The sequence below is a fragment of the Guyanagaster necrorhizus genome (assembly GCF_019112545.1).
Source record: "Guyanagaster necrorhizus MCA 3950 unplaced genomic scaffold BT62scaffold_18, whole genome shotgun sequence".
In the NCBI taxonomy this organism is placed as follows: Eukaryota; Fungi; Basidiomycota; class Agaricomycetes; order Agaricales; family Physalacriaceae; genus Guyanagaster; species Guyanagaster necrorhizus.
The window spans coordinates 173,119-193,561 of record NW_025064897.1 but is presented as its reverse complement, the minus strand read 5'-3'; the positions used below and the strand labels follow the sequence as shown (position 1 = coordinate 193,561).

General features: G+C 47.5%; 4 protein-coding genes across 4 annotated transcripts; 2 read left to right on the top strand and 2 right to left on the bottom strand.

Annotated features, from left to right (window-relative positions):
* The first annotated feature begins 106 nt into the window (after positions 1-106).
* BT62DRAFT_952049 (Pkinase-domain-containing protein) lies at positions 107-2,940 on the top strand. The gene is made up of 14 exons (XM_043188215.1): positions 107-502; positions 558-659; positions 711-893; positions 943-958; positions 1,021-1,030; positions 1,078-1,182; positions 1,207-1,411; positions 1,460-1,476; positions 1,534-1,603; positions 1,654-1,658; positions 1,713-1,745; positions 1,794-1,837; positions 1,889-1,967; positions 2,016-2,940. The coding sequence occupies exons 1-14, from the start codon at positions 312-314 to the stop codon at positions 2,894-2,896; spliced, it is 1,941 nt and encodes a 646-aa protein (XP_043037812.1). The 5' UTR covers positions 107-311; the 3' UTR covers positions 2,897-2,940.
* A 93-nt stretch (positions 2,941-3,033) lies between these two features.
* On the bottom strand, positions 3,034-4,256 carry BT62DRAFT_981602 (ribonuclease III; the record flags this gene model as incomplete). Its single annotated transcript, XM_043189610.1, has 4 exons — positions 3,034-3,246; positions 3,296-3,413; positions 3,447-3,706; positions 3,756-4,256. 4 exons carry the CDS (start codon positions 4,254-4,256, stop codon positions 3,034-3,036), a joined length of 1,092 nt encoding a protein of 363 aa, XP_043037811.1.
* A 132-nt stretch (positions 4,257-4,388) lies between these two features.
* BT62DRAFT_933979 (uncharacterized protein) lies at positions 4,389-8,602 on the top strand. Its single transcript, XM_043186654.1, has 12 exons — positions 4,389-4,592; positions 4,649-4,687; positions 4,739-4,805; positions 4,854-5,011; positions 5,062-5,195; positions 5,246-5,939; positions 5,995-6,298; positions 6,361-6,702; positions 6,759-7,110; positions 7,166-7,239; positions 7,288-7,344; positions 7,394-8,602. Exons 1-12 carry the CDS (start codon positions 4,497-4,499, stop codon positions 8,326-8,328), a joined length of 3,252 nt encoding a protein of 1,083 aa, XP_043037810.1. The 5' UTR covers positions 4,389-4,496; the 3' UTR covers positions 8,329-8,602.
* Positions 8,603-9,393: 791 nt separating this feature from the next.
* On the bottom strand, positions 9,394-14,121 carry BT62DRAFT_933978 (RhoGAP-domain-containing protein). The gene is made up of 11 exons (XM_043186653.1): positions 13,457-14,121; positions 13,319-13,406; positions 12,882-13,265; positions 12,676-12,827; positions 12,440-12,618; positions 11,471-12,379; positions 10,635-11,417; positions 10,448-10,576; positions 10,189-10,395; positions 9,594-10,136; positions 9,394-9,531 (listed from the first exon to the last, which is right to left on the bottom strand). The coding sequence occupies exons 1-11, from the start codon at positions 14,002-14,004 to the stop codon at positions 9,482-9,484; spliced, it is 3,972 nt and encodes a 1,323-aa protein (XP_043037809.1). The 5' UTR covers positions 14,005-14,121; the 3' UTR covers positions 9,394-9,481.
* Between the last annotated feature and the right edge of the window lie 6,322 nt (positions 14,122-20,443).

Below are 20,443 nucleotides of genomic sequence, written 5' to 3'. Positions count from 1 at the left end.
GAGATCCGTTTTCCTCATGACGCGCGTGCCCTAAATTAGAACCTGTACAGCAAACGTCCTTTGCCTCGGGACTCTCATTTTTCTACCTTGACCTTGTTTCCTTCTCCTCTGCTCTGTGTATTCCACTCACCTACGATACGGCAGCGCAAACGACTCCTTGAGCACCCATTGCACATAGCATACTTGGCGAGGTCGTGCCACCACGACCAGGACGTGGTCCAGTGACTCCTTGTGGCAGCCACGCTCTTGCAGATCGTGTGTTGTTCGTCTTTGCGTAATTCATTCAGGAGACCTGCAGTGCACTGCTGAGGATGACGGACCACAAAGCTGAGCAACCGTCGCCCTCGGGTAGCGCTGTGAGCCGTCGGGCTATACGAACGAAAGGCGACATCGGCAAGTCGTCCTCACCTTTGCCGTCACCGGGCTCGTGGCATGTCGATAGAGGCAGATCGCGGGTTCGTCGCCCTTCCAATCCATTCTCTGAGGACAGTCTGCGCAGACGGTGAGTCCCATCCAAATTATTACCTCCGTTATCGGAGTCGACGCGTTGTATCTAGGGGTTATCACTCGCTGCTCTCATCGTTCGGTAAAGTGTTCCATGTCGAGAAGCGCTGGAAACTCGTGAGGGAGATGGGCTCCGGAGCCTATGGTGTCGTCATGTCTGTCGTCATATTCCTCGTCCTCAATGCTATAGCTCATGATCACGCCAGTTCAGCAGCAGATGATATTTCTGGAGAAACTGTGGCCATCAAGCTGGTTACTCGGGTTTTTGAGAAGATACAACTGGCGAAACGGGCGCTCCGAGAAATCACTCTACTCCGACATTTCGCTGGACACGAGAACATCACTGGTCTCATCGATGTAGACGCAATATCACCCGATTTCGATGAGATGTATGTCCCTGCCATCCTGTGAACTTATCTTTATTTGACTTTTATATAGCTACTTATTCATGGAGGTATGACCGTCCTGACCTCAGGAAAAGTATCGCATTCATTTTCATGTGTTTAATTTCTTCAGCCTATGGAAGGTGCGATTCTATGATATGACCTCCGGCATCCATTCATTGCTTCACAGCCGATTTACACCAGATCATAAAATCGGGACAGTCTCTTTCCAATGAGCATGTCCAATATTTTCTTTATCAAATTCTACGAGGCATGCCGTTATCTTCAACGAATGGTTAGTGTCTGACATGAACTTTAGGGATGAAATTCATACATTCCGCGTCAGTTATTCACCGCGACCTGAAACCTGGGAACTTGCTCGTGAACGCTGACTGTGAACTGAAAATATGTGATTTTGGTTTAAGCAGAGGTTTTGAGTCGAGAGCTGACGAAAATCCGACACATTTGACTGAATATGTAGCAACTAGATGGTACAGAGCCCCTGAGATCATGCTAGCATTCAAGTGCGTATTTTTGACGCCGTTGATACCGTGCTGACCGTATGCTTGCAGGCGATATAATACGGCAAGTGCGTTGGTCAGGAAAATTTTTCGTGGAATTGGTATCTCATTCATCGTTTGTCTAGTTGATGTTTGGTCAATAGGGTGTATCTTAGCAGAGCTGTTATTGGGAAAACCCTTATTTAAGGGCAAGGAGTAAGCATATTGGACTTTTACATAATCAGTTAATCTAACTCTTTTTTTAGTTACGGTTAGCAGGATTCTGCAAGATGAACAACTTCCAACCTAACGTACATCTTATCAGTTGATCAACTAAACAAGATTCTTGATGTTCTTGGTATGGTCGGTGTCTTCCAGCGTCGCCTTTCTGGCTAACTTGCGGCAGGATCACCCAGCGAGTTTGTCGTCAAGAAGGTAGGGAGCGATAAGGTGCGACAACATACTGACATCATATCGGCCCTCGCTGACTTATATGTTAAGGCTCAAGCATATGTTCGGTCGTTGCCCGTAAAAAAGACGGTAGCTTTTACAAAAATCCTACCTTCTGCAGATCCACAAGGTGATCAGGCGCCTCTTCTTTTATAGAAGACTACTTACCCTAGCTTAGCCCTCGATCTACTTAAGAAAATACTATCCTTCGATCCTGATGGCCGAGTTTCTGTTGTAGAGGCGCTCGAACACCCGTGGTTATCCTCGTACCACGACGTCGTCGATGAACCAGAATGCGCCAAAACATTCGACAGGTGGCGGCAAATAGAGGATTTGGAAACTATGGAAGAATATAGAGAAGCTATCTGGAAGGAAATCGAGGAATATCGCCACGAAGTTCGGGGTATCAGTGACCTTTCTGGTGCGCCCATACGGAGAGTGAGTGTCAGCGGTGGATCGGGACCTAGGGCAAAGCAACCTTCATTAACGAAGGAAGGTATCGAGCCAGACGTTATAATCGAATCACCCGGAGAGGAAACCCTCGGAGAAGGGGCGGAAGAAGAGCATGACGACACTCTTGGGCCTCCACCTCCAACCCACAGGCCCGCAACACCGTCTGATCCGCTTATATCCTACGCTCGACGGTCGAGTATCCTACAACAGCCATCCCGGCAGGGCTCAACGTACAATTCGCCTCTTCCGGCTACGCAGAATCTTACATCGTCGTTCACTGATAGTTCGGTTACTTCTGAACCGGGACCTCTGCCTCAGGGCAGCATTATGTTCCCTACACAGGGCTATGTGGTTCCTGCACGTTCGCGGACTGGCTCGACAGTGGGCGGGGAGATGACACGTAAGCTGTTGCGCACGCTATCTACTGTGTCAATACACGAGAGTTTGACGGCTGCTGGGGAGCACGCGCCGATGGGGAAGTACATAGTAGAGAAGCCAACAACCGATGCGCCACCTTCGGAGATGCCGAAGGAGTTTGGGATCGAAGAGGAGTACGAAGACGGAGGTGTAGAGAAGCAAAAGGAGGGTAGGTTTATCATAGACTGATGCTTGTGTGATTTGGTGACGGCTCAAGTAATGGATCATGATTTGAACGATTTGATTGATACCTTGATGCCTTTGTGCAAGTTGCACGATGATTTTGACTTCAACTCCCGGACGAAATCCGAAAAAGATAGATATATTCAACCTTGCAATGTTACGCCTGGCGCAGCTCTGCCCTTCCCCGAACTCTCGTACATGATCTCAGACGCAACCAGATCTGGGGGTATATACTCACCCTCTGGTGCCATCCGGAATATGTCTCCCGGATTCTGCGAAAATGTGGATGTCGGTAGCTGCACTAAGTGTGACGGAGTCCGTGTAAGATATACTCGAAGTAGAGCATCTTCAGCGGCCTGCCAAGAAGGTCGGGCTTTATCAAGTATACAAGAAAAGGATACGCACCCGATACTCGGCCATCTTGAGGGAGCTACCAAATCCTTCTCCCAGCTGGTCTTCTCCAGAAAATACGCCCACGACAAAGACAGGAGCTCTAGAAAAACGACCGGTCTCACGAAGTAGTCTACATGAATAAGGTCATTAAACTTGAAGGCACAGAAAAATAGAAATGACTGTTGCTAGCCTTGATTTTGGTCTTTCTGCTCCAAATTTCGCCACCATCTCCAGCAAAGCCGCCTTTGGGTCCCGGAATTTAATCATGCCACGGAGATCTATTTCTCGAGTAAGGAAGTATGAATGGACGAATTTCCGAGCAGATAGAAGCGATCGTTTTTGATATATCAAAGCAGTTATCGCTCTCGGTATCGATGATAGAGCGTCGGGGTGCAGAATACCGGGTCGGTTAGGTGTGTTTGGCTAAGAAGGGATTATGTAGGGAAAGTTGCAGCAAAATCAGATGACGCACCGTTCTGTGCCATCGTAGAAGGGGCGCTGAACCCATCTCATTGGCAACACTAGCACAAGTCATGGAACCGACATGAGCAGTTATGGCAGCCTTCAAAACGCGCGTAGGAAGATACGGATAGGTTGCATTTATATGTTCCGTTGCAAATAGACCCATTAACGAGTTTCCTATTGTTGCAAGCTGGGCATTAGATATGGGAGCCGGTTCAGAGGGATAGTGATGCTGGTGGAAGGCGACAAAGGAGGAATGGGTGCAAGCTTGTTGTATCAACTCTGTCGTCGATAGGATAGAAGAGAGGCCTATTCTGCTTGCAAAGGCTGAGAGCGCAGAGGGCGGGGGTGGCTGCAGGGAAGCCCAAACTTCGGGTTCGAATTCAGGCTGAGGAATTTCCTGGTCACGGAGGAAGAGGGCTTCCCTTGGCGGGAATTTTGGGAGATGGGAGGTGGAGACGGATGGGAGCCGGGAGGCATTGGTCACTAGTCGTTTTGAAGCATGACCCATTGCACGTCGTCGTCGACGATGCTCTCGCTGCCGTTGTACGCGTTGAGCTCGTCGCGAAGGTCGATGAACAAGTTTTTTGACCGGAGATATCCGAATTCACCCGTTTAGGAAAGGTTCCCACGGCCCTCTTTACCTGTCTACATACACGCCGCACACCAAGCCTTACACGACTACTTCCATTACAAACTTTGGCGACTCGACGGTCACCAGCAAGGATATCGATATAGGACTTTCTACGAAATGGCAGTCCTTTCGCTGCCATTGAGCTTCAACAATTCGTTCTGGTCCCAGGACTATCGGAAAGGTCTTGAGGTTCTCTTCCAAAAACTGGACCAAGTCAGGCCTTCTTATTTCCTTTTTGCAACACCGACATTCTCATTGTCTGTTTATAGGGTGTCGCGGAAAATGAAGAAATCATCGCGTTCATTAGGGTTTGTACAGCGCACTTGGTGATTGGTTGAGGAACTCATCTGTCGTAACAGTCCAGGATTATTGCAGAGAGTCAGCTGGCCATTGCTCTTATGAACCCCATGCTCACAGGTGCACAAGGTACTTCCACTTCTACTGTCTATTTCAGGTTTCCAACAGGGGACTTAGGTATAGGCTTTGGTGCTGACGATGGGGCATCCCTCCTTATGACGTTCCGCGGCCTGCAGAACGAGTCTGCTGCGCAGGGTCAGGCCCACAAGTCGATTGCAAAGGAGCTTGAAACCCTGGTTGTGGACCCCTTTGACGACTGGGCCCAAGGCTTCAAGGTAATGCATTTCCTGGTTATCGTTTTCGTCTCCTTATATCTGGTCGTTAGGAAAGGCTCAGGCAGAGCAGGCACAACGTTATCGACAACTGGATGAAGGCATATGAACAGTCTCACGGAGAAGTAGCCAAACTGAAGCACCAGTACCTGTCGAAGACTCGCAAGGCCGATGAGGCCGAGGATGAGTGAGTTCTTAACGATACCTGCTTTTCGTGTTTCCTAACGCTGTGCATAGCGCGAAATTCGCTCCAAATTCTAATGGAATCACAGACAATTATACCACGTCACCCAGAATACGGCCCACGGACTCTCATCGCTCGCCACCTCAGCGCACAGCTAGCGTTTCGGAACGCATTGCGCAACGATTGAAGGAAATTCAGAAGAAGAGTGTTAGCACTTTATCTGCTGCATCGGGAGTTGCTTCTCCACCGAGCAAACCCGAAATTGTCGCTGAGCCCGAGAAGATACCAGAAATACCCAAGCTCGACAAAGGAAAGGGCAAGGAGGTGGACAGGGCCATGTCCCCTCCCCCGCTTGCCGCCTCGCCCCCTCCTATGTCACCCATGCTACCTCCAAACACATTTGAAAAGCCTCCATCACCGATGCCTCCCTTCCCTGAGCCGCCCATGCTCCTCGCCGGACTTTCTCTTCCGCCGGCCGCGGTGTCGCAATTGCTCACCAGAGCCGCAAGCGAGCTTAACCTCCGCCCTGTTAGGGTTCCTTTACTTGGGGAGTATCAGGATTGTTTCACTGGGGAAGAATTTGTTGCCTGGCTGAACGAGAATGTCCACGGCTTCGGGGGCAGCCTGGACAGAGCCGAAGAGGCGGCGAAAGACCTGACAGAGCGCGACGGTCTCTTGAGGAGAATAGGCGAATTCGGGAATCAGTTCGAACATTCCGATGACGCATTTTATCAATTCCGCCCCAAGGTATGCCTGCATTTCATTGGATGAATCACTGCTATTCACGTTGGCATTTTGGCAGGCGTTTGATATCGAAGGCAAAAATTCCGACAGTCTCTCCTCTACGGCAGCTAAATTGCAGCCTGAGACTCTTCTCAAACGCACGAACAACTTTGTTAATCTTGTTAGCAAGGCACTAAATGCCCAAGCAAATGGAGAGCCGATGTACGTTAGGGCACGACATGAGGCTGAAGATGCCGACAAAGTGTATCGCTTAGCGGTACGGAAGCTTGATCGCCAGCGGTTAGCCCTCGAGGAAAGATTGGAAGAGACATTGAAGACACTTCAACGCTGGGAGCTGGAGCGACTTCGCGCTGTGAAAACGGGTACTAGTGTTTCTTACGATGAAAAATCGTCGTCTAATTTTTATTTTATTTTCGTTCTCCAGTCTTACTTCAATACCAAGGGACCGTATCGAATCTTCCTAAATCTCTTGAACCATCCAACAAGAGATCAAAGACACTCATCACTGCATTCCAGCCCGAGTCCGACCTGACGGCGTTGATTGAACGATATCGCACAGGACCATTCCGACCAGACGCACAGGTTTATGAGTCAGTCGCGCATGACGAGTCCGATGTCGTGTTTGGCATTGATTTGCGCAAATGGGCCGAAGGCGGTTGGAGCGTTATCACTTCCGAGGAGGAGAAAAAAGACCTCATTCCTCCCGTATTGGATGCTCTACTCCAAGGTCTCACAGAAGCATATAATAAGTTGCCGAACGACGATGGTAAGTTCCATTGTCATCTTCTGTTAAACTGTGAATGATAATGTATCCGTGATCAGAGAAGAGAAAGACTTGGATATACGAAGTGCCGTTATCGGCAGTGCATCATCTCAGGGAGACGTTAAATGGCGTTCCTCTACAAGGGCCGATCCCCGCAGAGATATTCACTAAATATGATGCACCAGTCATCGCTAGTACCATCAAGCTTTGGCTACTGGAGTTGAATCCTTCGGTTGCTTTGTACGAAGGATGGGAGGAATTTCGGAGACTATATCCGACTGTCGGCTCAGCTATGAAGGCTGAAGGCGAGGATACCGAAGAGCAACACATTACCGAACTCGGTACGGCACTTCAGAAACTTCCAAGGGTGCATCTATATGTTCTGGATGCTATCATAAGGCATTTGAAGACGTGGGTCATATAATTATAATATCTTAGGAGAGGCGAACTGATTAAATTCTGTTAGGCTTATCGAGTCAACGACCGTCGAAGAAGCCAACGAAGTGTACATCACGAAACTTGCATTGTCTATTAGTCGCAGTAGGTCATAGATTTTCATGCCAAGATCGCAGACTAATTTCTGTCAAGCTATCCTCCGGCCTAAATACGAGTCTGAAATATCAATTCAGGATAGACATCCAGCATGTGAGATTATTTATGAAGCACCTTGCTTTGACTTGAACTTTCTTTCTAGTACTCTTCATCGACCTGGTTAAGAACTATGATGCTATCCTGCCTGCCACTATTGCGCGCAAAAAGCGCGAATCTGAACGCAAAATACCACTTCGCAAGCGTACGGCGCCGGTTGATATGAGGCAAAGTAGAGGAAACAGGATCTCTGTTGGGGGCGTCAATCAATTCTTTGCCCAACAGAATCTGAAATCCGTGAAGTCACCTGAGAAGTCTTCGGAACCGTTGCCTCCATTCCCACCTCCCCCTGTACTGTCCATTCCGCCACCTTCTCTTGAGGAGACACCAGAACCTGTTGTGGAGGCATCTCCGCTGCCTCCTCTGCCTCCACCACCGGCTCCTGTGGATGCAGATTTGCCTCCTCGACCTACATTCAAGGAACCACCTCTTGAAGATGACGACCTTCCGCCACGACCGACATTCAAGGAACCTCTGCCAGAGCCAGAGGATGATGTGACACCTCCCATGCCCAAGTTCGTTGATCCACCTCCGGAAGATCCTGAGACATCAGCTAGGGATATGGTCTCTTCGGCACAAGCGCAAAGTCCTCCGGCTGCACCTCGCTCTCCTGTCCCTTCGGACTTGAAGCGGGTAAGCTCTTCGATCTCTACAAGGTCAAACCAAGGCAAAGTCAGTTCACGTAGTCCAACGCCACCCAAAGAAGACCCGGCGAAGATTTCGAGGTCGGCTTCAGGTGGAGTAAAAGGTCCTAGGGTAGCACGAGGGCCGAGACCAACGGGAGGTGGTACAGTTTCGAGCATGGTATCCAATTTGAACAGGAACAGTGCGACATCGTCAAATAGGTCCGCAAGCCCATCCTACAAACGGTTGTCTGGAAGTCCCAGCAGGCGACCCTCAAGCGTTCTCGGACGGAGCGCGGCCTTTTCCAGGAGAACTATGGCCAGTGATGCGGAGGATGATGTAGTGGATAAGAAATAAGGGTGTTGACGGACTCATTTTGTTTTGTTTTGGTCTAGGGACATCATAATCATACTGGATATATGGTTTGCTTTCCTTGCTTAGTACTTTATGGACTTTATGCACAGGCTATACCAATACTATGGAAATATTTTCTTGCCTCATCCAAGGACCAACTTAACCACCTGGATCACTTATGCCTTCGTGCCGTTAAGGATTTAGCGTTGTAGTCTCATAATCTTAGATAGTTGCCTGACTTGCCGATGAATTGCTATGACAATATTTTGGTGCAGCAGGATTATCGTCCAGAAAACCAGTCACGGGAGCGACCAAATAAATGTATACAAAAATGCCTATAAAAATCTTGTGGGAAGCTTTTTTCTTTCTTCAACTCATTTCATGGACTCGCACATTGTCCCCCTGCGATTTCTACCCTTTTTCTTGCAGGAGTCTACCGCGTGTTCTAGACCAATGCCATGCGTCTCAGCTGGAGCGTTCACCAGCCTTTTGGGCTGTCGTTGACGTGGGGATTTGTTCCTTACCAGAGACGCTACACTTTCTCGAAAACTCTTCGTCTATGTACATTATCTAGACCGCTCATTATGTTTTATATTCGAGATTCGGAGGTTAATTCATCAAACAATCAATACTCTTTCGCACCAATCATCATCGGACAAGCCCACTTCCTTGGTTGAGCCTCAGCTTCACTGCTGAAAAATAGGTACATTTTAGTCTTAAGAGTCTGCATGCTACAACGCCAGGTCCTTGTGGACTTGGACGCAATATCTCCTATGCCTGTGGGTATCATAAGTACTGCGAGATAAATCGTCCTTGTCATATCAATAGCTGAAAAGTAAGCGATCGTGAAAGAGTTAGAAACAGAAGCGACAATGGTAAACTACAGATAATGGAAATCAAGAGGAATAATACGGGAAGAATGCAATGAACACCAGCCTCGTGGAGTGTAAATGGGGAGTGGTTTAATCCAATCAATGCGAGAACAAATGACAAACAAAGACGACCCAACATGTATCATGTTCGCTGCCGGACCGCTGAAGGATATCCAGTAGGTACAAATGAAAGTTGGTCTGCGCTCGGCCGGGCCTGCGTAAATGACGAAGGTCGTGATCCCGGCCTTGGTGGTGCATTAATCGGTCGGGGAGTACTTGGCCAGTCATCTACCTGCTCCTGGTTCCTTTGCGGGTTCTGGATCGCGCCCGGGCCCTGGGGTGGCGGTAATGAGGGTAAGTTCGACGGATAAGGAGAGTTGGACATGGGCATCCCACCAGGATGAGGCCGTGCGCCATTTTGCGGCATTGACAAGCCTAAATTGGGCCGCTCCTGTAATGTTGGGGAGGTCGGCTGAGGGAAAGGTGGAGTGCTCCCGTTAGGGACGTTGTACATGAGTGCTGGCGTCCGTCCATTAACCGCCTTAACTCGTTGATACATATCACATTTCTTCATGAATTCCTTGCCGGGAAGCTCCATCAAGTTTGCGAAGTATTCCTGATCATGCAGGATGGGTAGGAATTCTTGAGGAACAGTGAAGAATTCGTCTTGGTTCTCCAAGAGAGCCGTGACCACTCGAATGGCTCCGAAACTCTCATCGCGTACGGCATCCCGGCCTCGAGAGTACAATATACTTGGGCAGATCACCGTTGCCAGATTGCTTAGATCCATCTTGCTCCCCGTCTCAGCGTCCATATGAGCAAATGATGCTACCCATTTCAGGAACACGAAGAGGACTTCCATTGTATCCCGATGGCTCTTCGGCATGATGATGGACAGCATATGAAGAAGCCGCTTCCGGTCTGCCTCATTTGGAAGCGCTAAACGTTGACGGGATGAGCTAACAAATGTTCGCCGAGAAAAACAACTCACCTTGTGAAGCCACCAAAGCTTTGTGTAGCTTGTAGGTCATCAGGGGATCGGGTAGATCTCGCAAGAATTTCTTGAGCAGGGCTGCAAGCTGGACAGGATTGTCCGTCGTGAGATCTACGGACGAGGGATCCTTGTCGATAGCCTCTGTTAACTCCTTTAAGCGCCGAATGTTGCCATTCTTTCGGAAGATTCCCTCGACCGACATATCTGTACGGCAGACGTTAGTTTGGTTTGATATATAGAGGTGTTCAAAGTGTACCCATTTGTCTCATAGCAGATATAACATCGTCAATAAAACTCGGCACCCTCAGGGTAGCTCTCGACGCTCCCAATAAAGAGTCCGAGCCCTCTCCCTGCACAAGCAACTCCAAAGGAACGCCAAATACACCTGCGCATTGGATCAACGGTCAGGTCCAACTCTCGGATATCAAAGTGCCTGCACGTACCTTTCTTCTTAACATTCTTCTTATCACCCTTAAACAGTTTATTCCAGAACCCGCTCTTCTTCGTCTCCACCATCTCCAATAACTCATCCAGCTCAATGTGATCTTTCAGCGGAGATCGTATAAGAGCAAGTACTGCGCTATGCTTGACAATTGCTAATTCGAGAGCACTCAATTCCGCGATGTACGGTATCGAACTCTGCCTCGGCAATGACCGCTGTTGTTCCCTTGCTTGGGCAGCCTCCATCAACTGTGGAATATCAGCAAGTGTTATACCGTCATCCCGCGTTGGAATGCGGTCTTGCATATTGCCCGCCTCGTCACCCAATGCTGGCGAATTCGGAGCGCTTTCATCCACAATCATCACCTCAGTATTATTCCTGGCAAACGCAGGCCGCAAGATTTGCCCTTGGGCGTCTGTGGGTAGATGCCCCACATGCAGCCGGTTATTGGCGGGCAGTGATGATGGTGCTTGATATGTCTGCGGTGGTGATCTGCCTTGTGCCGACGAGCTCACTTGACCATGCTGTGGTCCTTGCGTGTGCGAATGTGAGTGATGTGGATGTGAATGAGCGTGCACCTCCTGGGACTTTTGCGAGCTGAGTACATCGGACGGATGCACACTCCGACCGGCAGGACTTTCCACAATAGTCGATCTTTTGGGAAGTCGAGCCGTTGCTGAGAGTTTTCGGTCGAGATGCACAGATTTCATCCGCATAATGTCAGCAGAGTTTCGATAGGGATCTATCTCCCCTGATTTGCCAGAACTGGAATTCGTAGCGGTTTCTGGTTGCCGTGCGTTAAGTCCATTGAATAAGACTTAGACGTATAAGACTCACCAGGAGATAGTGGAACGACACCCTGTCTCTTCAGTAGCAGATATAATCTCCGCAGCGCTACATTCAAGAGGAACGCATACTGCTCTAGTCTCTGCACGGCTTGGAACCCCCCTCGACATCCTGCATGGGCGTGCTCTGTACACAGTATAAATGTTGGAACTTCTCCAAATGATGCTGTGTCTTTCTTGGAGTCCACTTCATATACGAAGAGAGCGACGTTAGCCGGCGGTCTCCGTGCAGTCGACAATTTCGGTTGCCCTTCCTTCGCGGATTCGAGCTGCTTCTCGTCCACGGTATTTGACCGTTCCTTCAGTATTGGAACTGCCGCCACTCTCCCACACTTGGCACACTGCACGCACTGTGAATGCCATCTCTGGTAAGTTCCAAGCCTCACGCAGTCCTCCTCGACCGTCTGACTACACTTGACGCAAAGATCCGATGGAGGATGGTTCGAGTTTAGCGACCCTAGACCCATACCGCTCCCTCCAGAACCAGAACTAGAGAATGGTGATTCGCCCGCATTCTCAGGCGCAAGACTCCTAAAACCATATGTCACACCCTGTGTGCCCGCATTGCCTCCGCCATTAACGACGGCCAGCGCCTCTCCATTATGACCTTTTATGACCCTCCTCGCACTTGGATTACCTCCCTGCACAGCCAGCAGATGCAACTTGTCCAAGAACGACGACATGGCCTCTCGCACGCTGCCTTCACGCTCCAATTTTAATGCACCGGTGAGCGCTATGCGTATTAGAATCTTCAAGTAATGCGCGAGACCCGTCACGAGGGCTAAGAGCTCTTGCGTCATCCCCATCCTTCGAGTACCAGTCTCTTGTGTGTGTGACAGCAGTGTAAAAAGTTCCACCGTTTTCCGACAAAGCATCCGAGCTTCACGAACGTGGGACATGCCTAGTGAAACGTATTGGCTTGAATGGGTAGGTCCTGAAGTAAAGCAGGCGCCAAGCGCACCTTTCATATTTAATCGGGCAAATTGATATTCCAAGTCGTCAATAGTTCCGAAAAGGACTTCAACGTGCAGTATGAATTTCTCAGCCATCCGTATTGCCTCGAGGTACTGCCCGTTGCTCACTTGGCGAAGCATGTCTGAGATACAGGCTGCACTACTCTCTTCAAATGCAGAGAGGACCCTATTTCGCGGCCTTCATGAGAATCATGAGTGTAGGAGAAGGAAGGAGAAAACGTACGTCCATATCCTATACACCTGCTGCTCCATTCTAATCTGTTTATCTTTCAGTGATGTAGGTGTCTCCCGCTGCTCATCTTCTATGTATGCTTCATCTCCATCCAACGACGCTGTACTATTTGGTCGTCTCGATGCTACTTTAACGTTCCAGAACTAAACCCGACATCAGCCCGTCGTCGGGATATGACAAAGGCATGCGGTTCGTACCTTGTTGATCATGTAACACTCTGGATGCCAACATTCATCCCGCATATTCCTGTTGATCTCCACAAATTGCTTCAAGATCGCGCTGTTACATCCGGCGCACTTGGTTGCGAAGCGGGTTGAATAGTGGAAATGGCAGTAGACATCACCGTCGTGCTCGTAGTACGAATCCTGGGGTCCAAATAAAGTGGGACATAACGAACATGTAAAATGCTCGACATGATATTTCTTGTTGCATGCGGTGATGTAGCTGCCTCTCAGGGCCATCCCACATTTCGCGCATATGAGATTGAGCCGCCGGAAGTAATCTCGCTCGCACAGAGGCTGCTGTTTCCCCTCTGGACCTTCGATAGGGAAGAATTTGGAAGCCACAACATCGCCACAGTCCTAGACACCGGACATGAGTCGTGCCCTACATAAGTATGAACAGATAGACGTACCATGCACTTGAAACAGTTCAAGTGGAAGACGGTTCCCAGCGCACGAACAAACGGCCCCTGCATTACTTTACCACATGACGAGCATGTCCTACGCAATATATTAGGAATGTGTCGCAGAGAGAGCGTTATAGTACTCACGCAGAAACTGTGACCATGGCCGTGGATGTGTTTGTGGTGGAGGAAGCGCTAGACGAAGGAGGGAGAGCCCTTTCGGAGGTCGACGAGGTCGAGCGAGCTGAGGAAAAGGATGCAACGCTCCTACGCTTTTCACTGGTGTAGTGGGTAGAATCGTCGGAGTGCCCTGAAGATGATGGTGGATGCGGCCTGGTCGAGCTTGATCCGGCAGGGGTGGAAGAACGACTCGTTCTCAAGAACCCAGGAGCAGGTCGTGAGCTGGTTGAATGGTTGAGATCTTCACTACGAGCTGTTGGTCTACTCTCCTTTGGTGCGGTATTGCGATCAGGCTCACTCGAGCCGACGGTGGATGATCTCGTAGGGATTTGGGGTCGGTCAGGGAGGCGAGCAGCATTGGTGGGAGGGGCGGAATATGGGCTTGTGCTCGAGCCTGTCGACTGGGATGGGGCTTTGCCGTTGCGTGCATCGACGGAGAGGCCCAGAGGCTGTCCACGAGACTGACCGTTAGACCATGGAGACGGTGACCTCCTGCTTTCTTGGTCTCTATTCATGGTGGTACAGCAAATATTTACGGTTCTCCAGTGTAGTAAACGCCGATAGGAGGCGCGAGGAGAACGTGGACGATGATGAGCTCACTGGAGAGCAATAAGCACTTGAGAGGAGTCTTTGTCACAGAACGTGACGGGACAGCGTGACATAGCTTTGTCACTCCCATCACTCGGCCTTGGCTTTCGTTCTGTAGTCCTGTTAATGACATGGTTTGAGGGTATTTATTCACTAGGTTATTAATTGTTAATAAAATTTTTGTGAAATAATGTGAGTAAGATGTGAAAAACAGACTTTCTAATGAGTTAATAACAAAAGGCTGGTGAAAAAAATCAAGAACAGATTAAATATTGTCCTAATCAATCTCATCCATGTCCCTTTCTAGTCCCTCAACATTGCTAGCAAGCCTCGATGCTGTTGGTGACTCAACCAGTGCTGCAAAGACCACTCCAGTACTTGCTTCCAAGGCTGATGTTGAGAAAACCTTCCTCAGGCATAGAGCATTGTTAGGAACATGTCAATAGAAGAGAGAAAGATGCATGTAGCAGGATGTGCAAAGTGCATGGGCTTAGGCAAAGCTATTAGCAATGTCATCTCTGAGCTGAAGCTCTAAGAAGAACTGCAGATGGAAGTCCATGGATAGAGATAGCAGGTGAAGAGTCCAATAGAGTCAGAGATCCACAGACAAGAGTATTGACTGGAGGTCAAAGAGTTATTGGGCTGAACCAAGTTGATATTCAAACCAAGGTAGTACAAGATTTTCTATAGCTTATATACTAAGTAGCTAATCTGAGTCAGAGTCTGATGGATTCCAATAGGTAATCTCTTCACTACCATTTCAGAGTTGGATTGGAAATAAGCTAGTAAATGAAATATAGTTTGAAATAAGAAATAAAATGGTAGTATGCTGCAGGATTCCATGAGGTGCAATGATTTGAAGGAAAAGGGAGACACTCAGTATTCCTTCATCATGTGGAAACTCTTAAGTTGGTTTGTGAATCAGAGATCTATAGCATACATGTGACAGTATTTCCCTCTTAGCATTCTTGCCCTCAAGAGTGCAGATCCTGATGGCTGAGCAAGACTGCATAGAATGTAGGAGTGAAATTACATGGTGTTTTACAACTTGACCTCTTACTTTCACTATTGATTCTTGATTTTCTTTTCTTGACATTGAACATGTCCAACTATCATGTGTCCATAAGCTCTGAGCTCTATGCATGCCCTCTGACACCCAAAGATATCAATGTTGCCATCCTTTTTACCTAAAGCATGAAGCTGCTGAGAAAGAGTATCAGCAGGCTGTGGAAGCATGACAGAAGAAGAAGAGGTTGGAATGGAAGGCTGCAACTGCTGTGAGGCAGCAGAAACTGACTTGAAGAAGGCCATGGAGGAGGAGGCAAGAGCAGAGGCAGAGGCCACAGAGAAGGTGAGGTTAGAGAAGGAAAGGAGAGCAAAAGAAACTAGAGTCAAAGCAGCCACAGAGGAGAAGAAAAGGTATAAGAATGAGGCTGAGATGGTGGATGAAGGAGCAGAAGGTGGAGACAAGAGGCTGAAAGGACAGGCCCACAAGGAGTTGAAGAGGAAGAAGAGAGAGAAAGATAAAGATTGAGCAGCTTCAGATGCTGTAGGAAAGAAGAAATCTATGAGTGTGATAGATAGCAGGCATAAAGGCAGAAGGTCCATAGGGTCAAGCAGAAGAGAGATTATAAGATAGAGTCTGATGATGAGGAGTAGGCAGGTGCTCATAAATACTCCCACCATACTCCACCAATAAGTCATTTCACCTCCTCTCCATGGCCTCCACCAGTGTCAACTCAGACACCATGCCTTCCTCACTCTGGCTCTCTCTTGCTGTGGCCTCCATTGCCTCCCTCCCCTGTCTCACCACCTGCTCCTTTGCCTCAGCTTTAGCCTTTTCCACTGTCTCTATAGCTTTCTGCTCCTGCTCCAATCTGAGTGACTCCTTCTTCTCTTCAATGCCTGCACCTTTTCTGCATGAGCCATATACTTTGCATTCACTCTTACTTTGCAATCCTTTCAGACCTGTACCACCTTCCACTCCTAATGCCACTCTATGGCCTCCTGATACTTGTCCTCTGCCATAGTCCACTCTAGATGAAACATTTCTTGCTCTTTCTTGAAACCATCCAGCATCAGCATCTGCACAAAGGGCTCTGGGGTTATGGACAATTGGTAAGATGTGATAGTAGATATTGGAGAAAGATAATGACAGAGGGTACAGTGAGCTGATGGAGATAGTGGTGGTAGCAGTTTAAGTTGCAAAATTCTCACACTCATGCAAAAATTTTCCATATGCTTCTCCACTAGCCATCAGGATCTGTGCTCTTGAGAGCAAGAATGCTAAGGGGGGAATACTGTTATGTACATGCCAATGGCTCTGCTTCACACCAACAAAACATCAAACTGCTGTCTCTTAGACTCCACTGGTCTCTGGCTATCTACTATTTCTCTTCATTTGATTTTCTCTCAGCATTTCACATCCATATATCATATTTTAAATTTCTAACCTAAGACAAGATACTGACTAGATAACAAAAATCAGAATGAGTTGCCAACTGTCTTCACATGATATGTCTAAGGAGATTTTAGTAAGAAATGTTTGCTATCTCATTATGTTCAGCTTGAGTGGTTGGAGACTGGAAGTTATCAAGTGTGATTTTAACAGGTAATGGGGTCAACTATGATGTGATCTGAGTCAGTCCAAAATCTTATAAGACAGTCTTTCTGTTAGGCTCAAGTGACATATAACCACTAATATATGATAAATGAGTGCTGTATTGAGTTTATACAGTTATGCTTGAGTTCACTAGATGTAGCAGTGTTATGTCTCAAGGTCAATACAAGTTGACTCAAGATAAAGTGTTAAGCCCAAGCATCACGTGGACAGATACATGTGATAAACAGGCATTCCTTTGCACTTCGAGGAATCACCTGAGTTCACTGGTTTGTATATCCGTTTGATGTGACACAAGGTCAGATGTTGACTCGAGGTAGAATAGTGTGTATAAACTTTAGCTCGAAGCTGGAGTTTACCAGCGAGAGCATTGGTCTTAAATACTATACAGGTGCTCCTAATTATATCACTACTTATTGTGTCTGTCTGTGTCCATGGTGTCCATTGTCCTTGAGCACCATTACTGTACATAAAAGGATGCTTTGTGCATTGTTGGGCTTGATTGTTGAGATGACTTGATGGATGAGTTAGTTATGCTGACTAAGCTCTCCCATGGTCTTATACCCTCTGACTAAGCATAAATAGGGGTAAAAGAGTAATGAGAAGAGAAAAATTGTAACATTACCCTCTCATTAAGACTATTGTCCTGATGGCTTTAATTAAGAGAAAGCTTGTATTCATATATGGCCTCATCTGCTGCCATGTGTTTTTCGTTGATCCATTGGTTGGATTCTGGTCTGTAACCTTTCCAGCTTATGAGATAATCCACTGTCGTCATCATTCCCCTGCCATGTGCTTTGACCTTTCGGAGTTTATGGTTCAGGACTTGGTCGATTTCGTAGTGTTCTTCATCATTGACTAGGTCAGGCGGTGGCAGCAGGGGACGTTCTTGATTAGGAAAGGCTGGGGCAATATATGAAGATAGAAGTGTTTCATTGAACACATCGTGGATTTTCCATTCTGCTGGTAGACATAGTTTGTAGGCAGCTTCTCCTATTTTTGCCATGATAGGGAAAGGGCCAGTTCGTTTGTCAGCGAGCTTCCGCTTTAGTCGGGGCAAGTGAAGATTCATTGTATCCAGCCATACTTTATCATTGATATTATATGTATGTGTTGGGCAATGATGTTTGTCATACTGTTTTTTCATTGTGGAGGTGGCCTTTTTGAGGGCAGTCTTGGTTTCGTTGTGAATCTTTGTCATAGTTGTAGCGAAGTCTGTAGAGGCAGGTGTCATGGTTTTATAATGCGCTGTGTGGGTGACATGGGGATGTCGCCCATGATTGATGAAAAATGGGGTCTGGCCAGTGGTGGAATAGACTCAGTTGTTATGTTGAAAGGCAGCTAAGGTGAGCCATTCAACTCAGTCATCTTGGTGGTAGTTAATGAACAGTCAGAGGTATTTTTCAACCTCCTGATTGGTGCATTCGGTTTGCCTATCTGTTTGTGGGTGATAAGCCGTCGAAGTGTTTCGCTTGATGTTGAGTAGTTTATATAAGTCATTGAGAAACTTGGAGACAAATTGGGGTCCTTGATCCGAGATGATGACTTGAGGCATCCTGTATTTGGAATATACTTTATCACATAGGATTTTGGCCCATCCTTCTGAGGTTAACTCTGTGGAGCATGTGATCAGGATGATGGCTTTGGAGAACTGATCGACTATGACGAGAATGGCATCATAGCCATTGCAGTCCAGTAACCTGGTGATCATATCTACCAAGATATGAGTCCATAGGCATGATGGTATTTCATTTGGGTGTAGGGGGGCTGCTCGTGGCTGCATGGAGGCTTTTCCCCTTTGGCACATTTCACAGGCTTTGACATAGGACATGATGTCATTGCCAAGTTTTGGCCACCAATAGTTTTGCAGGATGAGTTCCTTGGTTTTGGTGATGCCTGAGTGTCTCGCTGTAGCATGATTGTGACATGTGGCAATGATTTCCCTGTGTAGACTATAGTCCCGTAGGATATAAATTCTTCCATTGTATTGGATCATTCCTTCCTCTTTTGTTATCTCTCATTTGTGATTTAGTGAGGGAGTGATCCTTTGATCTCATTTATGGGTGTCTTGGGTTGTGCTTTTTATCCGCTCATGAATCTCCTCTTCTGTTGGCATAATCAATGCTCGGAAATGTTGGGGTTGGAGTATTGTGACTCCTGCATTATCGTCTCTTCCTTGGTCATGGTCGGCCCGATGGAAAAGGAGGTCGGCTTTCTTGTTTGCCACTTCAGCCTTATGATGGAGAGTGTATTGATACTGGGCGAGTTCAGTGACCCATCGGGCTTGTCAGCGATTCAGTTTTTGCAGCTGTTGGAAATATCTGAGATTTTGGTGATCTGTCCAGATCTCGAAAGTCTCGGGGGTACTGATCAAATAATGTCGCCATTCTTCTAGGGCGATCATTATTGCCAGTAGTTCCTTATCATAGATCTCATAATTCCTCTCTGTCATGGTCAATGCTTTGGAGAGGAAGGCTACCAGCTGCCACTTCCCGTCCTGCTCTTGCGACAATACAGCACCTATGGCTCCATCGCTTGAATCAGTCTTGATACAAAACTTCCCCTCTTGAGATGGTATGGCTAGGACCACATCCTCAGCCAGTTGCCTTTTTAGGTCATCAAAGGCATGCTGTTGAGGGTTTCCTCATCTTCAAGGGGCGTTACCGGTAAGTTGGGTCATGGGATGGATGATTTTGCTATAGTCCCAAATAAACCATTGATAGAAGTTCGTGAACCCAAGGAAGGATTGTAGCTCCTTTTTGACTAGTGTCGGCCACTCCATCACTTCTGCCATCTTAATCAGGTCCATTCTGATGCTCCCTTCACTAATGATTACTCTGAGGTATTCTGTCTGTAATACCTTGAACTCGCACTTCTCTGCCTTGAGAAACAACTTGTATTTTCTCATGAGAGCAAATACTTGTCGGACCAGGTCACAGTGCTCCTCTCTTGTCTTAGACATGATGAGGATATTGTCTAGGTAAATCGTGACCTTCCCAGTGGCGATGAGGTTTTTGAATATATCATTCATCATCCATTGGAAGGTGGCTGGTGAGTTAGTCAAGCCAAAGAATATAACCATTGGTTTGAACAGGTCTTGGTTAGTCTGGAAGGCTGCTTTCCACTCGTCTCCTTTCTTGATCCTAATGTTATTGTATTCCCAACAGACGTCAAGCTTGGTATAATATTTAGCCTCATGAAGCTTGTCCATAAGTTCTGAGATCAGAGGTAACAGATATCGGTTCTTGATGGTCATTTCGTTTAGCTTGCAGTAGTCCTGAACAGGTCGGAGTTTGCCATCCTTCTTTTTTATGAAGAAGAATGGTGATGCCATTGGAGACTTGGAAGGCTGAATACGTCTGCTGGATAGGTTTTCATTGAGGAATCTGTCAAGTTCCTGCTGTTCCTGGATACCGAGGGGATAGGTTTTGCAGTCCAGATTAGCATTGGCATTAGGGATTAACTCGATAGCATGATCCTAAGGTTTTGGACTGGAAAGCTCGTCGAAGCTTTCCTTTTCAAAGAGGTCCCTGTAGTCCCATGTCCACTCTAGCACCATCTCTTCAAATGTCTTTTCCTCCTTTCTTTGGTTGGCCTTGGCTGCCAGGTTATTGGTGTAGTGTACTGCCCGAATATGGATTTCTTTTTGTAGGTCAACGGCTAGGATGGTCTCGCTGTCTTCCATTTCTTCATCCCATCTGTCCCCTGGGTCTTCATCAGATAGCTTGAATGAGATTTTTCAACAT